Source organism: Gopherus flavomarginatus, chromosome 20, assembly GCF_025201925.1.
Source record: "Gopherus flavomarginatus isolate rGopFla2 chromosome 20, rGopFla2.mat.asm, whole genome shotgun sequence".
Taxonomy (NCBI): Eukaryota; Metazoa; Chordata; order Testudines; family Testudinidae; genus Gopherus; species Gopherus flavomarginatus.
The window spans coordinates 24122238-24147609 of NC_066636.1; the positions used below are offsets into that span (position 1 = coordinate 24122238).

Genomic DNA, 25372 nt, shown 5'->3' on the forward strand with positions numbered 1-25372 from the left:
ACTGAGCTGCTCTGGCTGGGGAGCAGAGCTTCCCAGCAATGGTGGCAGCAGCTAAGTATACTGCACCTATAATGCTCCCAGCCACAAGCGGAGGGACGAGTCCAACTCCAGGCCCCCATGATGTTCCTTTGGAATCACTCCTGTGGCCCGGCAGGGGTGCAAAACACTCTGCAAACACCAAGTATGGAGGTAGGCAAATGTGCCCATGTGACAGCTAAGCAAACAGGCACTGAGCAATTAAGTGACTTCTCCATATTACAGGAAGGCTGGGGCATAACTGGGAACAGAAGCCAGTAGCCCTGACTCCCAGTTCCTAGCCCACTCTGCCTCCCACTGCTAGTGTGGCAAACAAGTTCTCAAGCCATTGGGAGAAGGTACAGAAAGGAAAAGGAGTAACAGACCTCAGGAAATACCCTCTCCAGCAGTGAATGAGTATTTTCAGATACCTAGCACTAGCTTTTTTTTTTTTTTTTTTTTTTTTTTTTTAAAAGGAAGTTACTGCACTGAAACAGGCACCCTCAAGGAACTGCGCGGAGGAAAGGGAACAGATTGCCTCTGCACACGTTGCAAACCCATGCACTGCCAGGGAAGGGAGAAGCCGAGATTGGAAGCAAGACTAGAGCTGGAGGATGTCTGGGTCTCCAGCAGGGTGGGATGGAACTTGCCTGCTCCTGCTGCAGCGCTTTCACGAAGGCGTTCTTCAGCCGGTTGGTGTGCTCTGCTTTCAGCGCCTTCTTCTGATTGGAGGTCATGCACTGCTCGCACAGGATCTTCCCGCTCTTCTCCTGCTTCCAGTGCGGGGTGAAGTCAGTGCGGCACTGAGCACAGACAAAGGGCTCCACGCGCAGGAGGGAAGCGCAGCCTTTGCCTAGACACCACCAAGAACAGGGTTAATGGAGTGGCACGGACTCCCCCAACCTCCCCCACAATCATGGAGACAGAACCAACCTGCACCCTTCGCTTTGTTAGGAGAACCTGGGTCAATGGAAGGAAGGGGCACTCAGCACTCAAAGCATGTGGCAGCATTCCCGAAGAGTAACTTTGGATGGGAGCAGACCAGGCTTTGTCATAAGATATGCTCAGGGCGAACATGGGCATGGGTCCTCCCTGTACTGCTATGCATGAGATTCCAGTCTTCTCTCATTCCCAGCCTCTAGGGAATTGCAACATGAGGCGGCTCTCAGGTAGGGGGCTGCCCAGTTACTGCCCACAAGGATGGAAGCTGCCAGTGGCCAGCTTTAAAACCAGGAGTTAAACCGTCAGGTTCCAAACAGGGCAGACAATGACATCTGCTGAGCTCCACTGGAGTTCAGCAGGACAAAGCCCAGCAAATGGATGATTTTAAAGAGACTTCATCTAGAATCTGGAATTCCCTCATGCAAACAACTCCACTGGTACAGTGCATCCCTGTTCCAAGCCAGTTACCCTATAGACAGTATTTGCTCCCCCTCTCTAGATACAGATTGTATCTTGCCTAAGAACACTGCAGAGGAATTTACATAACAGAGTTCTTACAACTCTGCTTCTGGCTACTCTTCCTGTTCCCATGGTAACAGACAGAGCACTGAAATCAGGGTGAGGTGCTTTTAAAACAATTATTTCAAAAGAAGGTGCTTTAAAGGCAGGCTGTTGGTGGAGATTCAAAGTCCATTTCCATGGGAATGGCAACAGCGGGCCAGACACAGGAGCCCTGCGCAATTTCAATGCCAGAGAAGAGGGACTCACAGCGTTTTGCATCTGAACTCCAGAGGCTTGTTTTGTGGGTTTATCCAGGTAAAGGGGTGGGGGGAGGATTCTTTAAAAAGTCTCCCCTTTACCCCCCCACCCAAGGATAGCATGAAGGGGGCAAAGCTGACCAGGGACTCGTTCAATGCTTGCTAGCCAATCAGCAGTCTGCTCTCTCCAGGACCACCCCGTACGCCTGTACACAGGCAGGCAGTTCTCCAGCCTGCTCCCTGCCATTAGCACAGCACTAGGGTTTCACTGCCCTGGGCACTGCAATGCTAGAATACTGCTTAGCACTTTACAGCCATTAATCCCCCCAACACCCTGTGAGACAGGCAGCCAGGCACAGCCCGTTCTGCAGATAGAAAGCTGGAGGTGGAAAGGTGAAGTGACAGAGCCAGACTCCCTTTCTTTAAGCCAAGGATCTCAGCACTAGGCAAAAGGAAGTATGACCCCATTTTACATGAGGGGAAAACAGAGGGAACGTGACTAGGCCAAAGCTACCCATCTAGGAATAGAACCCAGGCATCCTGACCTCAGATCTAGTCACTGCTGTCTTTGTAGTAGTCATGTTGCTCACCTGGCTTGTAACTCACCTTGACTGTCAATAACACTCTGTACCACCTCCTCCAGCCCCACCATGTAGATGAACTCGCTGTTGGCTGCGCTAGGCAGGAAGTGAAGCAAGGGTGCTGGCGGTTTTGGGGGTGGAATCTCCAGCAGTGTTTTTTCCAGTTGCTTGCGCAGGGCAAGCTTGGCAGCTGCCTGGGAATTGGCAGCATCATTCAGAGCACTGGGGCTGGGGAGTGGGGACGACACCCTGTTCACAGTCCCGGGCTGGATATGAGAGGCAAGGTTCATGTAGATGGCTGAAGAGGTTGTACGCTGGCAAGGAACAGAAGAACTTGACTGCTGGAGAGAAAAAAAAAAAGGGTTAAGGCAGGTGCCTGATGGCCAAGCAAAGAAAGGACAGTGCAATCTGCCTGATGGAACTTGACTCGCTCTGTGGGGACTTGTGAGCACACTGTACTATGGCTCTGGGTAGCCTGCTGAAGCCAGATACAGCTCAGCGTTCAAGACTGAAGTCACTACAACAGAAAGCCAGGGGCCAGGAGGGTGTGTCTTAACCTCTGCCATTAGCTAATCAGCAACATCACAATGCCCCAAGAGACATCTCTGGAGGAATTAAATCTGCATCAAAAATACTCTTCTGCAACATCCTATAGCCAGCTTAAGGAGCCCCTGGCTACATGACCACAAACTCAAGCCCTGCACTCGGGTGCCTGCGCCACCCTCATCTGGAGTGTAGGCAGCACGATGTGCTGTGACTCACTCACTGGCACCATTGCTCGCTGTCAAGTGGTGCTCCTCCACCTTTTGCCTCACTGACCTGGCATGTGCCCAAGCACCACCACCACTGCCAGATGGTGTCCCTCTCCTCCCACACAGGTGTGCAGAATACACCAGCTACCCCCTATTCCATCCCCAGCAGCTATCTTCTGTATCCTCCATTTGCTTGGGTTCTCAGCCCTCGATTCCTTTGGCACACGACAGTCACAAAGCACCTCACAGAACCCTCTGCTGACAGCAGATACAGTATTCAGAACCACTTCCTGCAAGGGGCCAGAGCCACATGTCCAATCAAAGTGCGCTCAGAGGCCGTGGCTGCCCGTCTTCCCCGTTCCAAGTGGCTTTCTCATTTCATGTGGCTGAACATTGCAATATGGGCAAACAGAAGACTGTCCCAACCAGTAATAGAATATATATTTGGTTCTTCAAAAGTTAATTTCCCAAAGCTGCAGAAAATTATCAATTAAACTGATTGGAGGAAAAATTTAGACATCCAGTTCTGCTATCCAATTTTCAAAAGAATGTTGAAGATTGAAGAGGGTGCAGAAAAGGACACAAATTATTCAAGAACTAGAGAAAATGCCTCAATGAGAAACTTAAAGAGCTCAAATCGTTAGGCTTATCAAATGATTGAGTGGTGACTTGATAACAGTATCTAGAGACCTTCCTGGGAGAAAACACTGGGTAATAAAGTGCTCTTTAATTTAGCGGAGAAAGGCAGAACAAGAACCAATGACTGGAAGCTGAAACTAGACAATTAGAAATTAGGCACAAATTTTTAACAGGGTGATTAATCACTGGCTAAACCATTAAGGGAAGTAGTGTATTCTCCACTGCTTGGAGTCTTCAAAATCAAGACTGGATGCCTTTCACCAAACCACAGCACTCAATACAGGGGTAATGGGATGAAACGTAATAGCCTGTGATATGCAGGCGGTCAGACCAGATGGTCTAGTGGTATGTTCCGGCCCTGAACATGCCAAGCTCCACGCCATGTCATGAGGCATTCGCCATCCTAGCGAGGGCTGCAGCTGACTTAATGTCTTCACTTTTCAGCAGTTCGCAGCATTGTGCTCGCAAAGCATCTCCGTCTTGGCCTTTTCACACTCGTATTAGTTTCAGCCAAATCATTCACCAGTCCAGAAGACATTGCCTGTGACTTGGAACGTACACATTAGCCCAGCATCTGAGTCACAATAAGCAAGGCCATTGTGCTGAACTGACAATCATGCCCAACAAGCCATGTGAGCATCTGGTTTCTCCAACTTCTGTGATGGAGTTGGCAGCAGAGCCCTTTTTCTAGATCTTTAGAAGACAGTAAAGCCTTGATTCTAGACAGGCTTTTGACAGTCCCACATGACTCTCATATAAGCAAACTACCAAAGCGGCATCTAGATGAAATGACCAGAAGGTAGGTACACTACTGGCTAAACTTCGTTACCAATGGTTCACTGTCAAACTGCAATGCGTATCTAGTGTGGTCTTGAGGTCTACTCCAGCCCTATGAAAGTACCATGCTGTACCTTCCTTATCCACTCGCAGCCCTAGTGGTCTGATTTCCAGATGCAGCCCCAGTGTATCCTGATGTAGGACAAATGATGGCTGTAAATTTCTTGCCCTCAAACTGCGAAGAATATTCTGTGATCTTCAGGCTCTTCCTTTCTCTTTGAAAGGAAGGGTAGATGCCTAGACTGCCCTATATCAGTCCTCTGATCATTTGATTTGTTACGTTCTTTAAATCTTGTATGGATGATGGCTCTTGCTCCTATCAACACCTACAACTTATTCACAAGAGACAAAATTGCCTCAGTTGACAGATCCACAACATCCTCCTTCCATGTGTATCACAATTAGACTTGTTCTGCTGTGGACCCCACCTGTAGGATCAAAGCCTTCTGTAGCCAGCAGTCCCATTATAGAAAGTTTCTCAGTTGAGGATGGGAGGAAGAACCCCACCCCCAGGCCATACTTTTTAGGTGACAAATCTGAGGAACTGTCCCAGAGTGAGGTGGCAGTACAGAAAGACTTGGAACAAACTCATCAGTTAAACAGTGGTAAGTCACCAGGACCAGGTGGTATCCCCCAGGAGCTCTCAAGGAACTCAAACATAAAATTGCAAAACTACTAACAGTGGTATGTAACCTATCACTTAAATCAACTTCGGTACCAGATGACTGGAGGACAGACAATGTAACAACTTTTTAAAACGGTTCCAGAGGTGATCCTGGCAATTACATGCCGAGGAACCAAACTTCAATACCAGGCAATTAGGTTGAAAATATAGTAAAAAAACAGAATTATCAGACACACAGATGAACACAATTTGTTGGGGAAGAGTCAACACAGGTTCTGTAAAGGGAAATCATGCCTCACCAATCTACTAGAATTCTTTGAGGGCAAACATATGGACAAGGGGGATCCAGTGGTTATAGTGAACTTGGACTTTCAGAAAGCCTTTGACAAGGTCTCTCAAAGTAAGCAATCATGAGATATGAGGGCAGGTCCTCTCCTGGATCAGTAACTGGTTAAAAAACAGTGGTCCCCAACCTCTTCCATGGGGCGGGTGCCAGACGACGAGCCACCGAGGACCATGGCTAGTGGACAATCATCCGCTGAGAAGCGGCAATGTCAAGAGACGTCGCTGCCGAAAATCAGCGCAGTTTCAGTGGCGACGCCTCTTGAGGACGCTCGGCGGTAATTTGGCAAATGCTTGCCCGCTGGCCAGTCCACTAGCACACACACATGCCCCGGTAAGCGCCATGGCACCTGTGGGCACCGAGTTGGGGACCCCAGGTTAAAAGATAGGAAACAAAAGGAATAAGTGGTCAGTTTTCACAATGGAGAGAGGAAAAAGTGGTGTTCCCCAAGGAGCTGTACTAGGACCAGTGCTGTTCATAAATTATCTGGAAAAAGGGGTGAACAGTGAAGTGGCAAAGTTTTCAGACAATACAGAACAACGTAGTTAATTCCAAAGCTGACTGGGAAGAGTTAAAACTGGGTGACTGGGCAAAACAAAAAGCAGATGAAATTCCATGTTGATAAATGCAAAATATTGCATGCCGGAAAACAAACCAAACTCTACATCATACACAACGATGGGATCGACATTAGCTGTTGCCACTCAAAAGATCTTGTAGTTATTGGGGATAGTTCTCTGAAAACATCCGCTAAATGTGCAGCGATAGTCAAAGCTAAATGTTAGGAACCATTGCGAAAGGGAGAGATAGCAAGACAGAAAATATCATGCCACTATATAAATCTATGGCACACCCACACTTTGAATACTGCCTGCAGTTTTGAGATGGGGGGACCAGAAAAGATATATTAGAATTGGAAAAGGTGCCGAGAAAGCCAACAAAAATGCTTAGGGGTATGGAATAGCTTCCATATGAGCAGAGATTAAGAAGACTGGGACTATTCATCTGGGAAGAGAGAATACTAAGGGGGGATATGATAGAGGTCTATAAAATCATGACTGGTGGGGAGAAAGTGACTAGGGAAGTGTTATTTATCCCTTCACATAACACAAGAACCAGGGGTCACCCAAAGACATTAATAGGGCAACAGATTGAATTCAACAAAAAGTATTTCTTCACCCAACGCACAGTCAACCTGTGGAACTCATTGCCAGGGGATGTTGTGAAGGCCAAAAGTATAACTGGGTTCAGAAAAGAATTAGATGAATTCATGGAGGATACATCCAACAACGACTATTAGCAAAGAGTCAGGGACACAATACCCAGGTATCCTGCAACCCCTGTCTGGCAGAAGCTGGGACTGGATGTGATGAACTAGGAATGTTCTTAATGTTTTCTCTGAATACTGTGTTGGTGCCTCAGTGTCCCCATGGCAGTTCTTAAGTGTCTGGCAGAGCAAAGGGCCAGTGCACCTAAATGCCTGGCACTCTGTCTCCTAGCAACTGATGGCCTGGGCCTCTCTCCTGCAAGGGTGCCAACTGAAGGTGTTGGAGACAAAGAGATCAGGTGACCTCGTGTCCCGGAAAGGAACGGAGCGGAGGAGGAGGGGCTGGAAGGGGTTGTTAGTCTGGAGCTGGCTGGGGTCGAGGAGTGAAGTGCAGACATGGGGGGTCTGGCTCATTGCCCCCCAGAATGGACCCGGCCAAGGGGTCCGGTTCTCTATACCTACAAGCTCTGTTTTAGACCCTGTTCCTGTTGTCGAATAAACCTCCGTTTTACTGGCTGGCTGAGAGTCACATCTGACTGCTTCCCCAGGACCTCACTGAGGCGGGCTCGCTGTGGGAAGCGCACGGAGGGGCAGAGGATGCTGAATGCTCCAAGGAGAGAACCAGGAGGTGAAGCCGTGTGAGCTTCCTGCACTGAACAAGTCTGCTCCAAGAGAGAGGAGGCACCCCAAAGTCCTGCCTGGCTTGGTGGGAAGCAGTTCCAGAGCATTGCCTGGTGACTCCATGACACTGGATAACAGGGGATGGATCACTCAATAATGACCCTATTCTGTTCATTCCCTCTGAAGCATCTGGCTCTGGCTACTGTTGGAAGACTAGCCCAGTAGCCTGATGGACCATTGGTCTGACCCAGTATGGTTGTTTTTTATTTACCCTTCCACTTCTCACCCAGGTTAAGGGTTTATGCCTTTGTCCGTGCTTTAGATGTATTTCCATCTAGTGGCTTCACCCTGAGCTTTGCTCTCCTACCAGCATTTTGAGTCATCCAAGTGCATAAAAAAACCTAGCTGGCATTTCCCTTCTTATCTCCACCACACTGAATCCAATTTTAAGCAGAAGTAAGAGGTAACTTACCGGCTGGTAGTTGATGGCTGGATTCATGCTTGGAGTTGTAGTGCGGATGAGGCCAGGTTTAGGAGGAACGCGCTGTCCTTGTAACTGGGCGGGGTTCGGAGCAATCACACGCTGTGACATAAGCATATGGGGAAGGGTCGTGTTTGTGGCAGACCTAATGACACTGTGACCCTGTCCAGGGGGGGAAAAAATAGTGGACATCAGGCAAACTGGGATTTTGAACAGAATATGTAAAATATAAATGGGTGTAAACATTAACTCAAATTAACTTCTATCTCAATAATCAATTAATCCAACTTTCCCTTTAATCGTTTTGTGTATTTTACATAACCTGGTTTGATTTTGACTGGAGTAAGGTCTGCTATAAAATTAAAGAACTACCCTCTCAGGTGGAGAGACTGGGATTTCATCTGCAACAAGAACAGGAGATTAAGGATCTAATCTCAGTTACTACTTTCCCAGAATCAAGCAATGCTCTCTGGAAACTGGATCTGCATTATCTAGCTCTGGTGGATCGTCTCAGAAGTTTCACATCCCAGAAATGTAAGTTTCCTATGAAACCAAGTGTTCAATCTGTCTTCATCTACCTGCCTCTGCAATTAATTGACTGATCTGGTGTAATCCATGTGCAAAGCTGCAAGTTGAAGGAAAACAAGTAGTAGTTTGCCAGCTACAGGAGGCTACTATATTCAAGTTTCAGAGTCAACTCCACAACGGTTGAAACAGTGCCTGCATTTAAAATACAGTTATAGCAAACAGGATTTCTCTGACTAGTGCTGAAGGATTTTTATTTTACTGTAATGTCACAGACAATGTCCAATAGAATTTTTTGTGGAGTGGGGGGGAGGAAGAGTTCAGAAAAAATATCCTAGTCCATCAAGCCATGCTACCAAAACCACTAACAAAGTGCTTGGTATGGGTTGAACCATAGCAGAAGGTCAGCAACTAGCTTCCCAAACGAGTTCATGTGCAAGGTTCAGAGTTCTCTACATTTCTGGGAGCCATGGCAATGTTCAGACAGGAGGAGGGACTTCTCATTTTAAAAAAAAGAGGTAGATTTAAAAATCTAAGTGCCTCATCCCTAACAAGGCTACTGTTCCACAATTTTCTCATTTCACAAATAAGAAAAATCTCCACAAAACGTGCAAACAATGTGCTTCCTCTTTCCTTAAAGCCCATTTCCTTTACCAGCCTGATCCTGCTGTGAAGTCACAATAGGCTTGACCCCAGAATCGTCACCATAGCAGGGAAACAAATGCCATAAACACAAGGGGATGGTTAACAGGAGGAGAAACTTACCAGTGAGATTTAGACTGAAACCTCAGCAATAGCAGGCAAGAGAGCTACAGGCAGTAAAACAGCTGAACTTCTAATTCATGCACCCCGTGACACATAATGTAGACTCTCTCACCACCTCACGGCCATGATTTGATGGAGCGTTGCTGTGAGGTTACATTTCTGAGACTTCCCTCTATACTATGGAATATATTGTAAACGCAGCTAAGTGTAAGGGAAAACATTGCTTGTCCAATAAATAGATAAGGCACATTGTAATGTACTAGCCTTGCTTTTCCAATGCACACAGTCACTTAGTCTGAGAATGGGCCGGGTCAGCCAGGGCAAACTAGCAAGATTCTACTGTAGATGGATTGGACAGACTCAACTCAACTGAATGTTGTGCAGTTGTTTTGTAGAAGGTGCTTTGATCTGGCTACCATGGGCCTGTCTAGATTTTTAAGCGGTGTTCATCATTACATATTGCTCTGCTTCACAAAAAAAGGAGTGGCTGTGTAATCTGTGCGGGAGAGTGAACATGATAGCCAAAGCAGAGGGGGTTAATCTGAAGTTATCTGCTAGTGAAGAGAGACACATTTCTGGTGGGAGTTCTTCAAGATGGCAGGAGAGCACTGGGCCCTACAGCAGAGCCGGGTGAAATGCCAAGAAAAAAATCCATATCGCTTGTCAGAGTAAACATCCTGCTCCGCACACGCACACTCAGAGTCCTTCTTCTCGTGAGCTCATACTGTTGGCTTTTCGTTTATCTCCATAACACTAAACAGTGTGTGACATCTAGGATTAGCATTTTTCCAGTAAGCATACATGAAGGTATCTTTGTTAAACAGCATCCAGCTCAGTCTACATTTACCTTCTTTGGGAAACAGCTATTCCAGCATGATGTTTTGTTTGTGTTTTCCTTTCCTCAGGCACACTGCATTGTCTCAGGACCTAGTTCCGCTGACAGTAGCCATCCTTGCTGCTAGACGCACGCTGGTGGATTTCTTTCAGCAGTCTATATGCCAGCAACCTTGCAACTCATATCTGAGTCACTTGCCGCACAGCATGTGATACCAAGCGGTGATCAAACACAGCCTTCCTCAGTACCATCATCATCATCCACATCTTGCACTGTGCTAGCCCTTTCATCCCACAGGACCCCAAAACAATTTGTGCTGTTAAACCACATACCACTTTACTGAAAAGCATCCAGCTTTGAAACGGGAGGTTAACAGCTGGAATAACCCATTAGTAGCACGCACTGCAACACTAGAGAGGGGAAAATCTGCCAGGGACACAGGGTACACTAGAAATCTTAATTATGCAGAACAGAAAAATTATCTTCCAGAGCCTCTTTCAATCAACTGTCCCATACAGAACACAAGATAGACTAGATGGCAGTGTCTATCTGGTCTGACAGTGGTCACTGCATCTGCATTTTGTGACCACAAACAACAAAGGTAGTTCTATTCACGGAGCTCAGAAGTGCCAACATTTATTTATTGGAAAAGCCATCTCATCTGCAATACAGTTAGAAATTATTTGCAAAGAAGAATTTTTTGGCTTTTTGAGGAAGCATTGTGGCGAACCCGATTTTAATACTGCACATAGAAAGTCTCTGATGTCACTGACAGCAGAGAGTGTCGTCTCAATGATGCTTACCTGTAATGTTCTTAAATTCTGAGGCTCAACTCCCTGGGCTCCAGGCCTGGAGGGAAGCTTGGACAGTCCCTGCTGTCCCACATGGGCAGGAGATGGCTGAACAATAGATGCAGCATTCTGCACAATTGGAGTCTAGATTGAGAGAGAAAACACTGGCATCACTGTGGAGCACTTATGAGAGGAAATGCACAAATGGACTGATCCTGGACCAAGCCTGAGTATGATAAATCAGACGCTAACACTTGAGTGCTACCTAGATTTATCTTTTGCTGCTCTCAAGGACAATGAGCTGGTTTCGTCACAAGAAACGGATATTGCCCAGGCTCTCAAACAGGCACCTACAGGGAAGCCAGTGTGAAATAAGGGGCTAACTCTAACGCGAGTATCATCCCAAGAGACCTATTTGGCCTTCAGATGTACCAACAAATGGGCTTCCACAAGCCTGACTGAACACACAATTCCATGCACCCACCCATCTCCCAGAACTTCACCTTCTGTACAACATTCTCCTTTTGCAGTTGACTTTGCCTCAGCTTCTTCAGCAACACCAGCCTGGCCTCTTCCAGTCGCAGCTCATCTCGGAGTTGTTTGATAAGCTGCTGTCGCTCCTCTATGCCTTTACCCTGCAGAGACAGAGAATCACTCAGGACGTACATGGTTACTATTTGGTAGCAAGAGATCGTTAGCGAGGGTTAACCAACCTGGCCCTTAAACAGTAATTTTGTGCTGTATTAAATCTGAACCAAGGAGGATTCTTGGGTTGAGCTGGAGCATTATCAACGATGTCACTGTACTGCCCACTCTTCCCCTGCAGCTCCCAACCCTCCAAGAGCTTGTGCCCCGCTTGCCAGGGGTAGGGTTCTTTACTGCACCATACTCCAGTTTCTCAGTGAGCAGACTGGATGCTCCTTACCTTAAACATTTCAAGATTTGCTGCCTTAAGTCTTTCTTCCATGCGAGAGCTGGAACGTGGACTTGATGCCTCATTATCGGAAAGGACAATTATATCTGGTGAGGGGGTCAATCGACCCCTGTCCTGGTCACTGCACAACAGAGGGAAATAAGACAGTTGAACTGCAATGGTGTTCCAAACAGAGACATTTAGAAATCCGTGACCAGTATAACCCCCTCACACCAAACAGAACCATTTGAGTTTTACACTTCTCCTTATAGCCGCACACGTGAAGCGGCATAAACTGTTGGCTTCAAAAAGGAAAGACACTGCTTTCTGCTCACAAACATTCACACTGAAGATAAAAGGATTCACTCCAAATGCTTTCTTCACTAGCAGGTTTCTCTAAGGACAAGGTTAACACACTAGCCCATGTCTGAGACAGACCTGTACACGTTGTTAATAAGGAACTAAATATTAACCAAACAGGGAAATGACAAGTGATTAGGTGCTGAGGCCCTGCATATGAATTAAGGGGGCACAGCAAGCACAACTCCAGACATCTTTGCCTGCTGTTATGCAGACATACTGAAAAAGTCACTGCTACTCACGCGATACTTGAGTTGATAGAGGGGAAAGTGCTCAAAATTTAAGACACATGTAAATACCCCAAACCTATATTCATACACATCTGTTTGAAAAAGGCCATAAGGGAAAAGCTACACAGCAATATTCCGTCTAGTCAACAGACCCAGTAACAGAAAGGAAGAGCAGCTACAGAAGCCTGTCGCTAAGAAATCAATGCTATAATCCTGTGGTAACCGAGCAGAGTTGCATTCATTGTGACATCATTTGGAATAAGGTGGTTACAATAAAACCCCTTCAGTGTCACCAATTTAATGTAATGGAGCTTGGAGAGGCTTGCAAAAACGCCGGACAGTCAAGATGCTAACTAGTGAAAGCACGCTTGGGGTAAGATCCTCTAGCACTGAGTGGCAGACTGACAACTCTGGGGACTTTAGTTTGAATCCACTGCTATGACTGAAGTGGGGATGCAGATTATCTGAAATTTAGCTGGTGAAACCCAGAAAACAGCATTAGGTTAAACCAAAATTAATTCCTAGGACTGACTTCTCTGTAGCATTTGATTTCAGACAGGACATTAGGCTCAAATGGGCCATTACACACAGATTAAAAGACAAATGCTTTAGAAGTCAGATCAGAACACTGATTCAGCCCCCGATTCCCAGGTGTCACTGGCAACTCCATGCAGCTAAGAAGCACCTTGACAGCATTAGAATGGGGCAATCTCAACCTCTGACTGCACAACTAGCTCTGCACAACTGGCTGCAGCTGTTTGCACAGGCTCTGCTGTCAGATGATTGTTTTGGCCTATGCAGTTCCCTGCTGCCATCGCCTTCTGGCCAGCTCACCTTCTGGCCACCAGTGAGACTGGGAAAGCTTTGTTGTCTATCACCATTTGTTATGCATCTTCCACACTACTGGATTTTTATCCCCCACAGCACAAGCACAACGTCCAGTCAGGGGATTATAAGATGTGGTACTCGTCTTAGATGGGAGAATCTCTGCTGGTGTATAACCATGGGAGAGTAAAATGGCAAAAGGGCAAAGGTCAGGAGGGAACAAGGGGTGTGTGTGTGTGTGTGTGTGTGTGTGTGTGTGTGTGTGTGTGTGTGTCAGACAGCAGGGAGGAAAAGAGGACATGAAAAGAAAAATATGCACCAGAGATTGTCGTCAGAGGCAATTGGTACAATCCCCAGAAGATAGCGGTTCAGGCATCCAGGAAATGGAAGGGGTGGAACACAGCTATCTCCTGACCTGTGTAAAAGAAATGGGGCATAACCCTCAGAGCTTTTATCCCCAAATTACTGAAATGGACTGACTTAAGGTCAGTCCCACTTTCCCTTTGAGCCATTGCGGAGATGCTGCAAGACTTGCATTCTAGTCTCACTTCTGCACAACTCTGCAATTCCTGCCAACCTAAGTAAGGAGGCTAACGTCTGCTACAGTTCAGGCTGTGCGTCAGTGTGATCAGTTACCAAAAGACAAGCTCATCACTCGCTGTGACTGAGATAAAAGCCAACTGCCAAGTACTATGGAGATGGGCTCTTGCATCCACTGCCCTCCTACTGATCAGAAATCCAGTGTGTTCAATTACAAACTCAAGTTTTGAATGACAGCTCATGGACGGCTGCACATCTAGAGAAATGCTCCCTAAAAATCAAAACCAGAGCCATACAAGCCATTTGCTGATATTGCAAGCACTGGGACATTACTATGTAAGATCTTAAGGACTCTAATATCATGGCAATCAATACTCTTTGTGGGTCGTTACATGCTTACAGCCTCATATGACACTGTACAACATATAAGATGCTCCAAAGAACAAAATCCCTATTCCAGCATAACGAGAATGTGACAATCACAGGATCAGAATCCCAACACTCTCTTTATGGCCTTACAAAGAGATTTCTTTGCCTCAGTTCCCCCATCTGGAACAGAGGGGGTGGAAGACAGTAAGCATGATGTTAAGGCCAAGTATTACCAGTGTGAGTAGTTACAGTACAAACTGGCACCACAGGCAGACGCAGGACGCTGGGGTCACTGCAGCTTGAAGGCTTCACAGAACGAGCGGCAGGATGCCTGTGTGACAATTTGGCTCCATGTTACTATGCACTCAGCCACATCTCTTAGTTAATAACGAGTCTGTCGATGTCCAAAAATCCTGCATACTGTGCACACTGCACGGAGATCTGGTCTGGCTTGCTGCAGCAATCTGCTGTGCCTCATGTTTTGAGCAGCACCCTCAGGCCTACTGCAGCCGGCCTATTTGTGACTCATCTATTGGTGGGGTCTCTGGGGTGCACCTTGGAGCTAAGATTCCCTGTTAGTGACAACTCAACTGACAATTTCAACCTGCCTTATTACCGTCTGCCTTATTAGCACAACTAGTGAATCGGGCCCAGAACCTCCTAGAGGCATATGGTGGCTGCGATCTCTTCCAGGCAGGTGACTCTAGACCCAGGGTTTCACATTTAGCCAACTGAGGTAGGTGCTCTTTAACACATCTGAAGTGGTCTCCGATGCAGGAGTTATGGGTAACCCATCTTTGTTTGTGTATACTGGAACTCTGCTGCAAAGTGCCACCAGCTTCCAAACACACCTATTGCCACGTCATTGGGAAACCGGGAAACAGGGCTTGCCTCCATACAGAGCTATTGAAGCACCTGGCATCGGCCACTGTCAGAAGACAGGATCCACTGGGCTAGATGGACCTTTGGTCTGACCCAGTATGGCCATTCTTGGCTCCAAGTGTGTGCGCTTTTATTCTGGTATAAGAGTGCCTTGTTCCATTTAAGCATAATCTGCTTTGAAATGGGAGATGTAAGGAAAACAACTATCTCCATGCCTTTCAGCCAGCACCTGGCCCAAAAGGTCTGTCTCTCAGCACCAGGCTTCCCGTGTTTCTGTTGCTGTCTGGTGCTTTCTTCTCTTGGTGTTTCTCCTGCTTTTTTTATAAAACACACTCCGTGAAAGTGGATTAAACTAACGCAGAACAAGGCACACTCATTCTGGAATGAGAACGTCCACACACACAGTTCCTTTGGATTAAGGTAGGGTGTAAATTTAATGTAAATAAGCCCTTAGCTGATCTATTTGTGTTTGGGAGGCTTTTTTGCATAGATGGGATGTCTGAGGCTAAAAATAAGAGGCATCTCAACTCTCTTTATTATTAAGTACCTACCAATAGCCAATAATCTAAACTAGTTTCTCACTTTTCAGTGTGGCCTGTTCCTGGTTCTTGACCATCAGGGCTGATCTATACACAGAGTTGCACCACTTTATCTAAAACCAGTTTAAGTCTTTTGACACAAGTCTGTGAGAATGCTCTCATTTTGCAATGAAGGGGCTTAAGTCAGTAACAAATATCCCCACGCAGACTTTGCACCATTATAAACTGATTTTAATTCACACTTGTTATTTCAGTGAGAGTTCATAGCTAGACTAGCCCTCAGACATCTCAGATGGTCTGTGTTCAGGTGCAGAATGAACCTCTGTTAAAAGGAGTGCTCAAAACATCCATTTGTCACAACAGATTGCTGCTTTCCTCATCATTCCTGTAGTCTTTTCTTGGTAACTATAGTTGCTTTACTTGCTCCAGGAGGGTTTAAACTCCTCATACCTTTGGCCTCCGCTTTTCATACAGGCACACTCCAACTGATTAAAAAGCAGCATATTTTGACTCCTTTGAGATTTTCCTGAATTCAGATGACTGATATAATTTCTTGCAATTATTTTGGACAAGCGTTCAGATGTGGCTGGTGCATTTTATTTACATTCCATTGACAAAAATCAATGTCAAAGCCAGAACTGGTAAATATGTCAGGACTCTTTTAATTACTTTTGTCAAGGCAAGAGCAGAACTGTAACAAAGCCACTGGAAGAGAAGCAGCACTGGACACGCAAGAGACAGGCAGAGGTGGAGATGGAGGAAGCAGGCCTTCCCAAGCCAGACCTTGGTCTTTCCAACAGGACAGGGAAATGGAATAGCAGACATATTTCTATTACTACAGAGTGTTTTTCCCTAAGTTATGCTTGAAATTTTTGGAATATTTTCTCCCCTCTTCTTTAGGGCTGGTTCCGTTTGATTCATCAGTGTTTACTTTTGAAGCCAGTGTCTTTCTTTATGGTTATCTTCCATGCCAACCTCTTCTGGGAACACACATCATTGGTAGAAACTTCTTAAAGAGACAATGCCATCCCTACATATTGTGTGATTATGTCTGGTTTGGTCCAATTCCAGCACTTGGCCAACTAATCTCAAATTCAACTTCCTCTCCCCTCCCCACCGTGACAACTGAAAACTCAAAACAGGGACTCTGAAGGCGAGAACAATCCCCTAACCATGCCAGGCCTCCACTCTGTCACAGACTGACCCACTGGTCCTTGCATGAGGAAGAGATGGGAATACACAAGTTAATAGCCCATGACAATGCATCATATAGAGCTGCTATTATTTCCAGTGCACTGTGCATCTATACTGAGCTTTAACACTCATCTTGTCACCATGGTCAGGTGGCTAAATGTTATCCATGTGTCACAAACTAAATGGAGTTGTCCACGGTTGCAGGGCAAATCAGTCACAGCTGAGATGGAACTCCCCATTCCTGGGTCCCTGTCCATTGGACCATGCAGTCTCCCCCCAAATGATCAACAATATGAACCTTGAGTGACCTGATGAGCTAATGGCAACTTCACAGATCAGAGGGGCTGTGGAACTAGCTTGTGCCACAGATCAGGCCAAGCCCAGGGTCTGCAAGGCTCACACCTTAGATCAGACAATTCTCCAAAGAATTAGTGGGATTGGGACGACACTCCTGAAGCAGAACCTCCAAGTAAGAGTTTAAGCAATGGGAGACCTCTGGCTCCATCAAAAGTGCTTCTTGTACATGAAAATATTTCTGTAACAATGAAGCATGTAAAATATTAAACCGTTAACTGGTAAGTATTAGTCTTACTGTTAAGCCACCCTAACAGATAACCACATGTGTGGGTCTCAAATTGGTTCTCTTGCCCCAGGCCAGCCAATCCCAGTCCCGGCTGGCTCTGGAGGCTTCGCAGGGGGAGTGGGGGCGGGTAGGGACTGCCGGCCCCATCGGGAGGTAAATGCAGTCCCCAGCCTCCCCTCGTGCCAGTGGAAGGGGTTTGGCTGCAGAGGTGGACAGCCTGCTGGTCAGCGAAGGGAAGCTGGTGCTGAGGTGGCATGGAGTGTCTGCAGAGGCCTCATCAGGACGAACTAGGTACCTGGGGTCCTTCTTCCTTTAACCAGGGAAACAATACAACTTAAAAAGAGAATCGTTTACACTATTAGCAAGATATTTACATCCCTAATAGTGATTACCAAGACTCTACACTGATGGATACAATGTTTCCACTGGTGCCCAAATGCGTGTCTTTGTGATAAAGGAAACAAAATCAACAGCAGAGGCAACTCAATAGCTGGAACACACGATGGGTTATTGCTAACCAACATGAAACAATCCAGGCAAGTGTACATTAGAAAGAGACTCTCCCTCCTGCTACTGGTGTCTCATGCCTACTCACACCCATAACTTGTTGCAAGTCAGAATTTGACAGATAAGCGAGTGTCTAAAAGCATTAATTTGTGTAGAACACAATACACTAGCATCACCCACATACTGTAACAGCAAGGAAGAAGTGACCAGGAACACGTGTAAAACCTCCCACCCCTGCACACCAGCTATCTTGAAGAACCAAGGAGTCCTCCTTAAATCCGGAGATTACTTCTCAGCCAAAAAAAGTCACTAACACAAAAATGCTGGGAAAACAGTAACTAAGACAGACAGTTAGGGTTTCGCTGAATCACAATGCAGTTGCTTTTAACTCGGAATGAGAAGAACAAAGCGCTGGCCAGAAAGCATCCCATCACCAAATAAGGCATCTTTATTGTTAAAAGAACCATTAGGAGGAATTTTTCCTGCCCACTGTTATATGCAAACCAGTTCCATTAAAGAAGCCACTCTGCTAGTCCATGAGCAAAGAACTGTTCTGCCAACCAGCAGATTCAAATCTGGCCAGCCCATAGGGACATGGAGAAAGCTGCTAGCATAACAGGTTGCAGTTCTTGAAGGGGAAGGAATCTGGCTTTTAGGAGCACTGCCTCTTTCAAAGATGTTTCATTCCAAGTCCTTAACAACCAGTTTCTGGATGCAAACCAAGGCCCTTCTGTGCACCATACCAATTTATTTTATTTTTAAACTACAAGACATCTACACCCAGCAGTGGATTTGTTAGACCAGCAGCAGCAGCAATCTGCACAAGGACCAAAATGAGTTCAGAGTCAGAGAAAACAAAAACACTCTAAGTGGACTATCAGGTTAAAACTTCAAACCCCCTCTCTCCCCCTCAAAGGTCTGAGCACTGTACTCTTTAAAATAAGAATCTCCTGTTCAGTTTCTTGGCCACTCTTGTCACATAGTGGGTTAACTGAGCATCCAAACCATAACAGAAAATCAGACCCATTAACACTTGTCCGCATAACCCGCCCAAGAAATAAAGGGGATATTTGCTGTATGGTGCTACTGCCTCTCCTAGTTCACAAGTTCACTCACATGGGACTATGCTATCTCAAACTTCCTTAATATTCACCACCAGCCCACCCTCAGGGGATGCCTGAACAGAATTCGAGAACTGGAGCCCAGCTGCAGCAAATCAAGTAGGCAGGCACTTCGCATGTGCACAGGAGACGAGTACATGCTGGAAGGCGTACCAAACCCTCCTCCTGAAAACGGACGCAACTCACCAGCCACTGATAGCCTTTTCACATGTGGTCGAAGGGCTTGTCTACACTACCCGTTGGATAGGCAGGCAGCGATCAATCCAGTGGGGGTCGACTTATCCCGTCGACTCTGGTACTCCACCAGAACGAGAAGCGCAAGCGGAGTCGACAGAAGAGCGGCAGCTGTCGACTTACCTCGGTGTCTTCACTGCGGTAAATAGATGTAAGTAATAGCTACGCTATTCACAAAGCTGAAGTTGTGCATCTTCAATCGACCCCACACAGTAGTGTAGACAAGCCCTCAGACTCTGCTAAGAAAACAATTACCTTCTTACTCCTGAGTCACCAGTTTCTCCACAGTTAGGCTCCAGATTGATTATCTGTGCACTTATACCATACTTCACCTTCAGCTAAACAGAGGATTTTAGTCGTCACCTTTGTAGGAGCTAACAAAAAAGACTAAATGGAGTGGGATTGTTTTTTAAATGCACAGACAGGCATCTGCCCAGCCACCATGTTACTGCTGCAGTTTATATACGATACACAAATTTATCGGTAAAGGAACAAAATCCACTTGCATGTTGAAGGGGGGTGGTTTGGACAGCAAAAATAATGGGTAGGCTTCTTGTCAGTGGGAGAATACTGTCCACGTTCCCAGAGAACCTCTGCTGGGAAGCACAGCAACTGTTCCTCCTAGCTGAGCCTGCCAGAGACATTTCACAAGCAGACATTCAGATGCCATGGAAGATCCCCAGGCAGCCCCACTAAATGCTGCTCTAACTCCCATGACTGTGGACTTCTTATCTGGCTGAACAGAAGGTCAACAAGAGTCTGTGCTGAGATGTAACTGACAAACTCCAGTTGTTCAGTGGCCTACCTTCTCCTTGCGCTCATGTCCACTGGCTCATCATTAATGTTCTCCTTGCCCGGCCGTCCTGCAGTCCTGCCATCTGCATGGGGCCTCAGGCTCCCATTCAGCTTCTCTTCATAGACTTTAACACCGTCCTGCTTCACTGGGAGCTCGTGGGGCACCTCAAGGCCAGAAAGATCCTTCCTCTTCAGCAGCGCCAGCATCTTCAGGCGCTCCATGGCCTCATGCCCTTCCATCTTCAACCTCTTTGCCAGGACATCCTCCCGGTCGTCCGCTTGGTCCAAGCTCCTTTTCAAGAGGTTCAGGCGCAGTGCATCTTCAGTCATTCTATCCATCCTAGGGGGAGAGATTGGCATAAAAGCAGAGTCAGTATCAGGGCAACGGGGAGAAAAAGCAGCCAATTAAGAGTCTCATGTGTGGAGTTAGGAGACTGTTGAGCTCGGACCACAGAGGCTCTTTGCAGTCTGATAACCTGGGAACGCCCAAGCTCTGCTGCAATTGCTAGCATTCTTCCCCTTGCCTTATTGTGTCCTTCCTCCCCCGAACTCTAGTGCCAGCCACTGTGCCCAGCCACTCTACAGGGCACTGGTGCCTCACTGACATGGCATACAGATGGCCGGCCTCCTGCTCAGCTGGGCAAATTAACCCATAGACGCAGCTCAGGGTGCTTTTGTTCCCAGCCTCACTAACCATGACTGGATTTTCCCTAAGTGCTATGGGCTGGAATACACCCAACAGAATACAGGGAGTGGGGGAGAGCTCCAGCACAATGAGGCCCAAGAATAGGGAATGGAGCTGTAAGGGGACAAGGCTGAGATCTGAACCAGCAGGATAATACATGAAAACCATTCAGACAGATTACAGGGGAGGTTCAACCACTTCCTCCAAGAGATACTTGGGCTTGGCTGTCCTCAGAAGCCTGTTTTCTTTGCAAAAATAATATGTTTGGTAACAAAGAAGCCAGAACCCCTGTCTACACTAGTGAACTGCCCCATGGCAACCTGACTAGCTGGAACTGCATGCACACAGGGCGCCCGGTCCAGGGTGCACAGCCTAACCCCTGCCAGTATTGCATGGTCTACCTCCAGACTGCTGCACCTCTCCCAAAGCCCAGCAGGTCCCTGGAGTAGGTGCATACTGTCTATGGGCTATGTTTGTTTACACCTAGTCACAGAGGTGTCAAATGATTCCAACCCGTATGGAGGTCTGTGCACAGGTCATGAGGGGCAGGGGTTGAGGTGAATCCTGCTATGCTCCCACAATCAACAGGCCATGGCAGAGAGACAGAATCGCAGCCTTGTGCCAAGCCCATGAAAGACTAGCTCTAAGCATGAAGGCCCAAGGCTCTATTATAAGCACCATTACGTTCAGAAGTTTGACCATTTTCATTTGTGCATACAAAAGTTTTAATAGGGTTAGTGTTCCATCTCATTCTCATTTTGTAGCTGCACTAAGGGTTTCTCTCTCTTGTGCTTTCCCTTCAGAAGCCAACTGGGAGAGGGGTTTGGGTCAGCAGGGTGGTTGTCCCTCTTGGCCCCTCCATGCAGGTCACTGAGTTCCACCACACTCCCTTGTAATGTACTGGGGTCACTTAAGGCTGTTCTTGTTGCTCAGGGGTAGGGTGGAGAACAGCAGGATGTCAGGTGTTTGCACTGGAGCACCATGGGAAGGTGGTGTGCAGGATGAGGGTGGGGCCTTTAGTCTTTGAAAAAAGACTCTCAAACCAAGCAAAAAGTATTTCAAGTCATCAGGTCAGAGACAGGGAAGCAAGTTTTTTCTCTTTAAAGAATAAAGTCTTCTGTAAAGTGTCATTTTTCTGTAGTCAGCTGCTTTCGCTAAGTTACCCTGTTAGTCTGTAAAGAATGTGATGCACTTACAGGGACAAAGTTGCATCTTACCAAAAAAGGTTAATACAAGGCCACTCCTACCCACATCCTTCAATTTCTTCTGCTCTAGACACTGGCATGCACTCGAGGTGCAAAACCCCATGCAGTGAAATCAGAGTGGATAATTATTTAAAATCAATCAATGTATTAAAATTTTAAATTACAGGTTTACTTTTCAAAACATAACCTATTAAAGTTTAAAAAGGACAACTTGCATTAAGGCCTAAACCTGCTCTACTAAAATCATTTAAATTAAAACACAAAGATATTAAGCAATACATGAAAGCCGCAATGTTTCAAAAGAAATTCAACCCACTGATCTGGTGGAAGTCAGTGGCTAAGCACCTGGAACCATGGTTTTCTGAAGTGCTAAACCAGCTTTTGGCAGCAGTAGCTTCTTCTGCAGGTGCAGAGAGAATGATTTTCTTCTGCTATGTACACGCCACAGCCTATGTCGGTGTAAGTTATGTCATTCAGGGGGTGAATAAGCCACTCCCTGGATCGATGCAAGTTACACCGACCTAAGCTCTGGTGTGTAGAGCATTATGTTGGCAGGACAGCTTCTCCCACCAACATAGCTACCGCCATTTGTGGGGGCTGGAATAACGAAGTCAATGGGAGAGCTCTCTGTCAGCTTAGAGCATCTGCGCTAGCCGTGCTAGAGCAGTGCAGCTGCATCCTTGATGCACAACTGTACGCTCTGTAGTGGAGCCACAGCCTCAGTTTCAGTTTAATCTCCTAGTTCAGTTCAATGACCATTTCATTCAAAAGTTAAGAAAACAAATGGAAGCTGAGCAAGCTTGTTTTTCTCTTTCAATCTACAGTAGAAACTAGGTGTGAGAAGCTGAGATCCATTAGTTCCATTATCTTGAAGGACATGGTTACCAGAAACAATTAACTACAGATAATACTTCTTTTTAAAATGAAGCAGTTAGTTTTAAATGCAGCATGTTTTGATAAGAAAAAAGTTTATCATAAAGTTCAAGTATGCAACACTTAAGGTAGTTTTATGGACTAAAAAAATAAAATACTGTTTTTGGTGCATTTAAGAAATGCATCACTCACTAATTTCTTAATTTTTATATTTTTATGTTAGAATCTGAATAATGTAAGTTAAGCTATATAATTGCTTAAATAAATGTATTTAGATATACTGTATCATCACGTTAGCAAAAAGTAGCACCAAAGTTAATGTAAAGGCTGTATTTAGCTGCAAACATGTTTTAACGGTTACTACCTAATGAGAACCAACCTTTCTTCAGGAAAAGAACTAATATGTACAAATTAAAAAACAAACACGATTTAAATCAAAGTTTCCTGTTTGATTCAAATCAAAGTGATTTAAACCCCTGATTTTAATCATGATTTAAAATCAGCAATATCCCCTGGTGCAAATGGGAACGAAACATGAAATTGGCTGTAATCTGTTATTCCTTAGGCCTGACAAAAAGCTCACTACACAAGCCAACAAAACTCCCTTTGGAAAGGAGGTCAGTCTCCTATGGTCACTCAGAGAAAGGTCAGTTCTTCTAACAGGATCTTCACCATTCAAAAAGTGGTTTGGAAGAAATTCAAGTTACAGAGGAGAATCTACTTAAACTAACAAGATATATTAAAATGTTCATGCATCCTCAAAATACCTTCTGTGTTTAAGTCAAAAAGTCATAATGGCACAATGAAGATGCTGGCAGTTTATTTCAATGGCCTTTCTACATGAACAATTGAGTAGCAGCATGTAGCACAACACAGCAGAATAAGCCCAACTAAGTACAAACTATCAAGGGGTTTAGCAAAATGTCACAACGCTACAATAAGAGTCGGTGAAAGGCGTGTCCCTGAATTTATACTTCTCTCTACCTAAGTGCACATGTTTGTGACCAAAGAACCTGCGATTTGAAGCTCCTTGGCCTTTACCAGTTATGATCCCAATGATTTAAATGCAATCTATAATGCAGCAACAAGGCAGCTGGGTAGGAATTCCAGACTAAATGTTAACTAATCTCTACCAACAGAAACAACCCGGAAAGCTGATGCAAAAACTCTACAGAAATCTTCACTGGCCTTGTCTACTCTACCACAGAATACTGCTCACCTATCTGGTCACTTCTGGATTTCCTACCACCATGCGGATCACTACAGGCCCAGTAAAACCACCACAATTGTGGTTTTCTGTACTGACACATCCACACACACCAAATTTGCTGCAACATGAGAATCCTTTGAGTCCCATCAGATTTGAAGGAACAACGATCTTTCAATACATGAAGCCCTAAATAACATACCAAGATTCTGACTAAAATCTAGAAAAATCTTGTTCCTTTGCAGTGCAAGAGCTCGAAGACTCAGGATTCCCCCCCAATCATGAAGATGAAAGGTTGTCAATGTCCCAAACAAACACCTCATTAAGGACCCAACTAATGGCTCGTCCAGACTAGGGGGGGGAAATCGATCTTAGATACGCAACTTCAGCTACGTGAATAACGTAGCTGAAGTCGAATATCTAAGACTGAATTACTCACCCGTCCAGATGGCGCGGGATCGATGTCCGCGGCTCTCCGTGTCGATTCCGGAACTCCGTTCGGGTTGATGGAGTTCCGGAATTGATATAAGTGCGCTTGGGGATCGATATATCGCGTCTAGATTAGACGCGATATATCGATCCCCGAGCAATCGATTTTAACCCACCGATATGGCGGGGTAATCTGGACGAGGGCTAAGGAATCCTGTGGCTGCTCAGTCCCATGGAAACTATGGTCCACTTTGAACTGCATCTGTGTATCACAGGGCAGATGCACCTAGCTCCTCCATAAATGGGGACTGAGACAATGCTATTTGTGATTGGAGAAATGAACTTCAAAAGATAGAACATCTGGCCAAGTAGTGTTGTAAGACGATTGTATCCTGATATGCTCCACCCACTTTGTGTCACTTGACAACTAGCTGGCTTGCCAGCCTAGACTTGGACATCTAACAGTGCTGTTTTTAAGCCATAGAAAAGAAGAAGTAATCTCTTCCCGTTTTCCCTTTTTAAAAATCAGACTAGTTTTTGTACTCTATGAGCCCCAAAATATGGCCAACATGCACCAAGCTCATATACATGAACTTCACCTTGAAAGGGGGAAGAGGTTGGACTGCTTGTGATTTTAAAGTCACTCACTCATGGGCTGAAGTCTTGAAAGCTAAATTTCTGCCAGGAATAAGTTGTTTTGACTCCTTTATACATCCCTCATAATTACATGCCTTTAAAGTAGAACCCAATACAAGCTGAACTAGACTAGAGCATCAACACAATGCTGTGATATGAGTGCAGAGGTCTCTCTCTATCCTGATATAACGCGGTCCTCAGGAGCCAAAAAATCTCACTGCCTTATAGGCGAGACCACGTTATATTGGGTTCAGTCTGGCACGCCATGCTGGACTGGACCGGCTTCCCTGGCAGTGATTTAAAGGGCCCCAGGCTCCCTGCAGTGGCTGGAGCCTCTGGCCTTTTAAATCATCGCCTGAGCCCTGCTGCCAGAGCCCCGGCGGATATTTGAAGGGCCTGGTTCTCCAGCAGCTCTGGTCCCTTTAAATCACCACCGGAGCTCCGGCAGCAGGACTCGGGTGGGGATTT

The 25372-nt window shown here is 46.0% G+C and overlaps 1 protein-coding gene across 5 annotated transcripts in view; it reads right to left on the reverse strand.

Annotated features, from left to right (window-relative positions):
* The window catches only part of GATAD2B (GATA zinc finger domain containing 2B), a 79857-nt gene that overhangs the window by 7616 nt on the left and 46869 nt on the right, over positions 1-25372 (reverse strand). For all 5 annotated transcript variants that reach the window (XR_007770615.1, XM_050930871.1, XM_050930869.1 and 2 more), the window contains 7 exons: positions 19880-20209; positions 11703-11832; positions 11281-11412; positions 10790-10921; positions 7853-8023; positions 2322-2637; positions 666-868 (listed from right to left, as the gene is read on the reverse strand). Coding sequence is in view for 4 of the 5 variants with exons in the window: in XM_050930869.1 (XP_050786826.1) it covers positions 666-868; positions 2322-2637; positions 7853-8023; positions 10790-10921; positions 11281-11412; positions 11703-11832; positions 19880-20209 (1414 nt within the window). In the remaining variant the exon portion in view is untranslated. Of the gene's footprint in view, positions 1-665; positions 869-2321; positions 2638-7852; positions 8024-10789; positions 10922-11280; positions 11413-11702; positions 11833-19879; positions 20210-25372 lie in introns of those variants that run through there.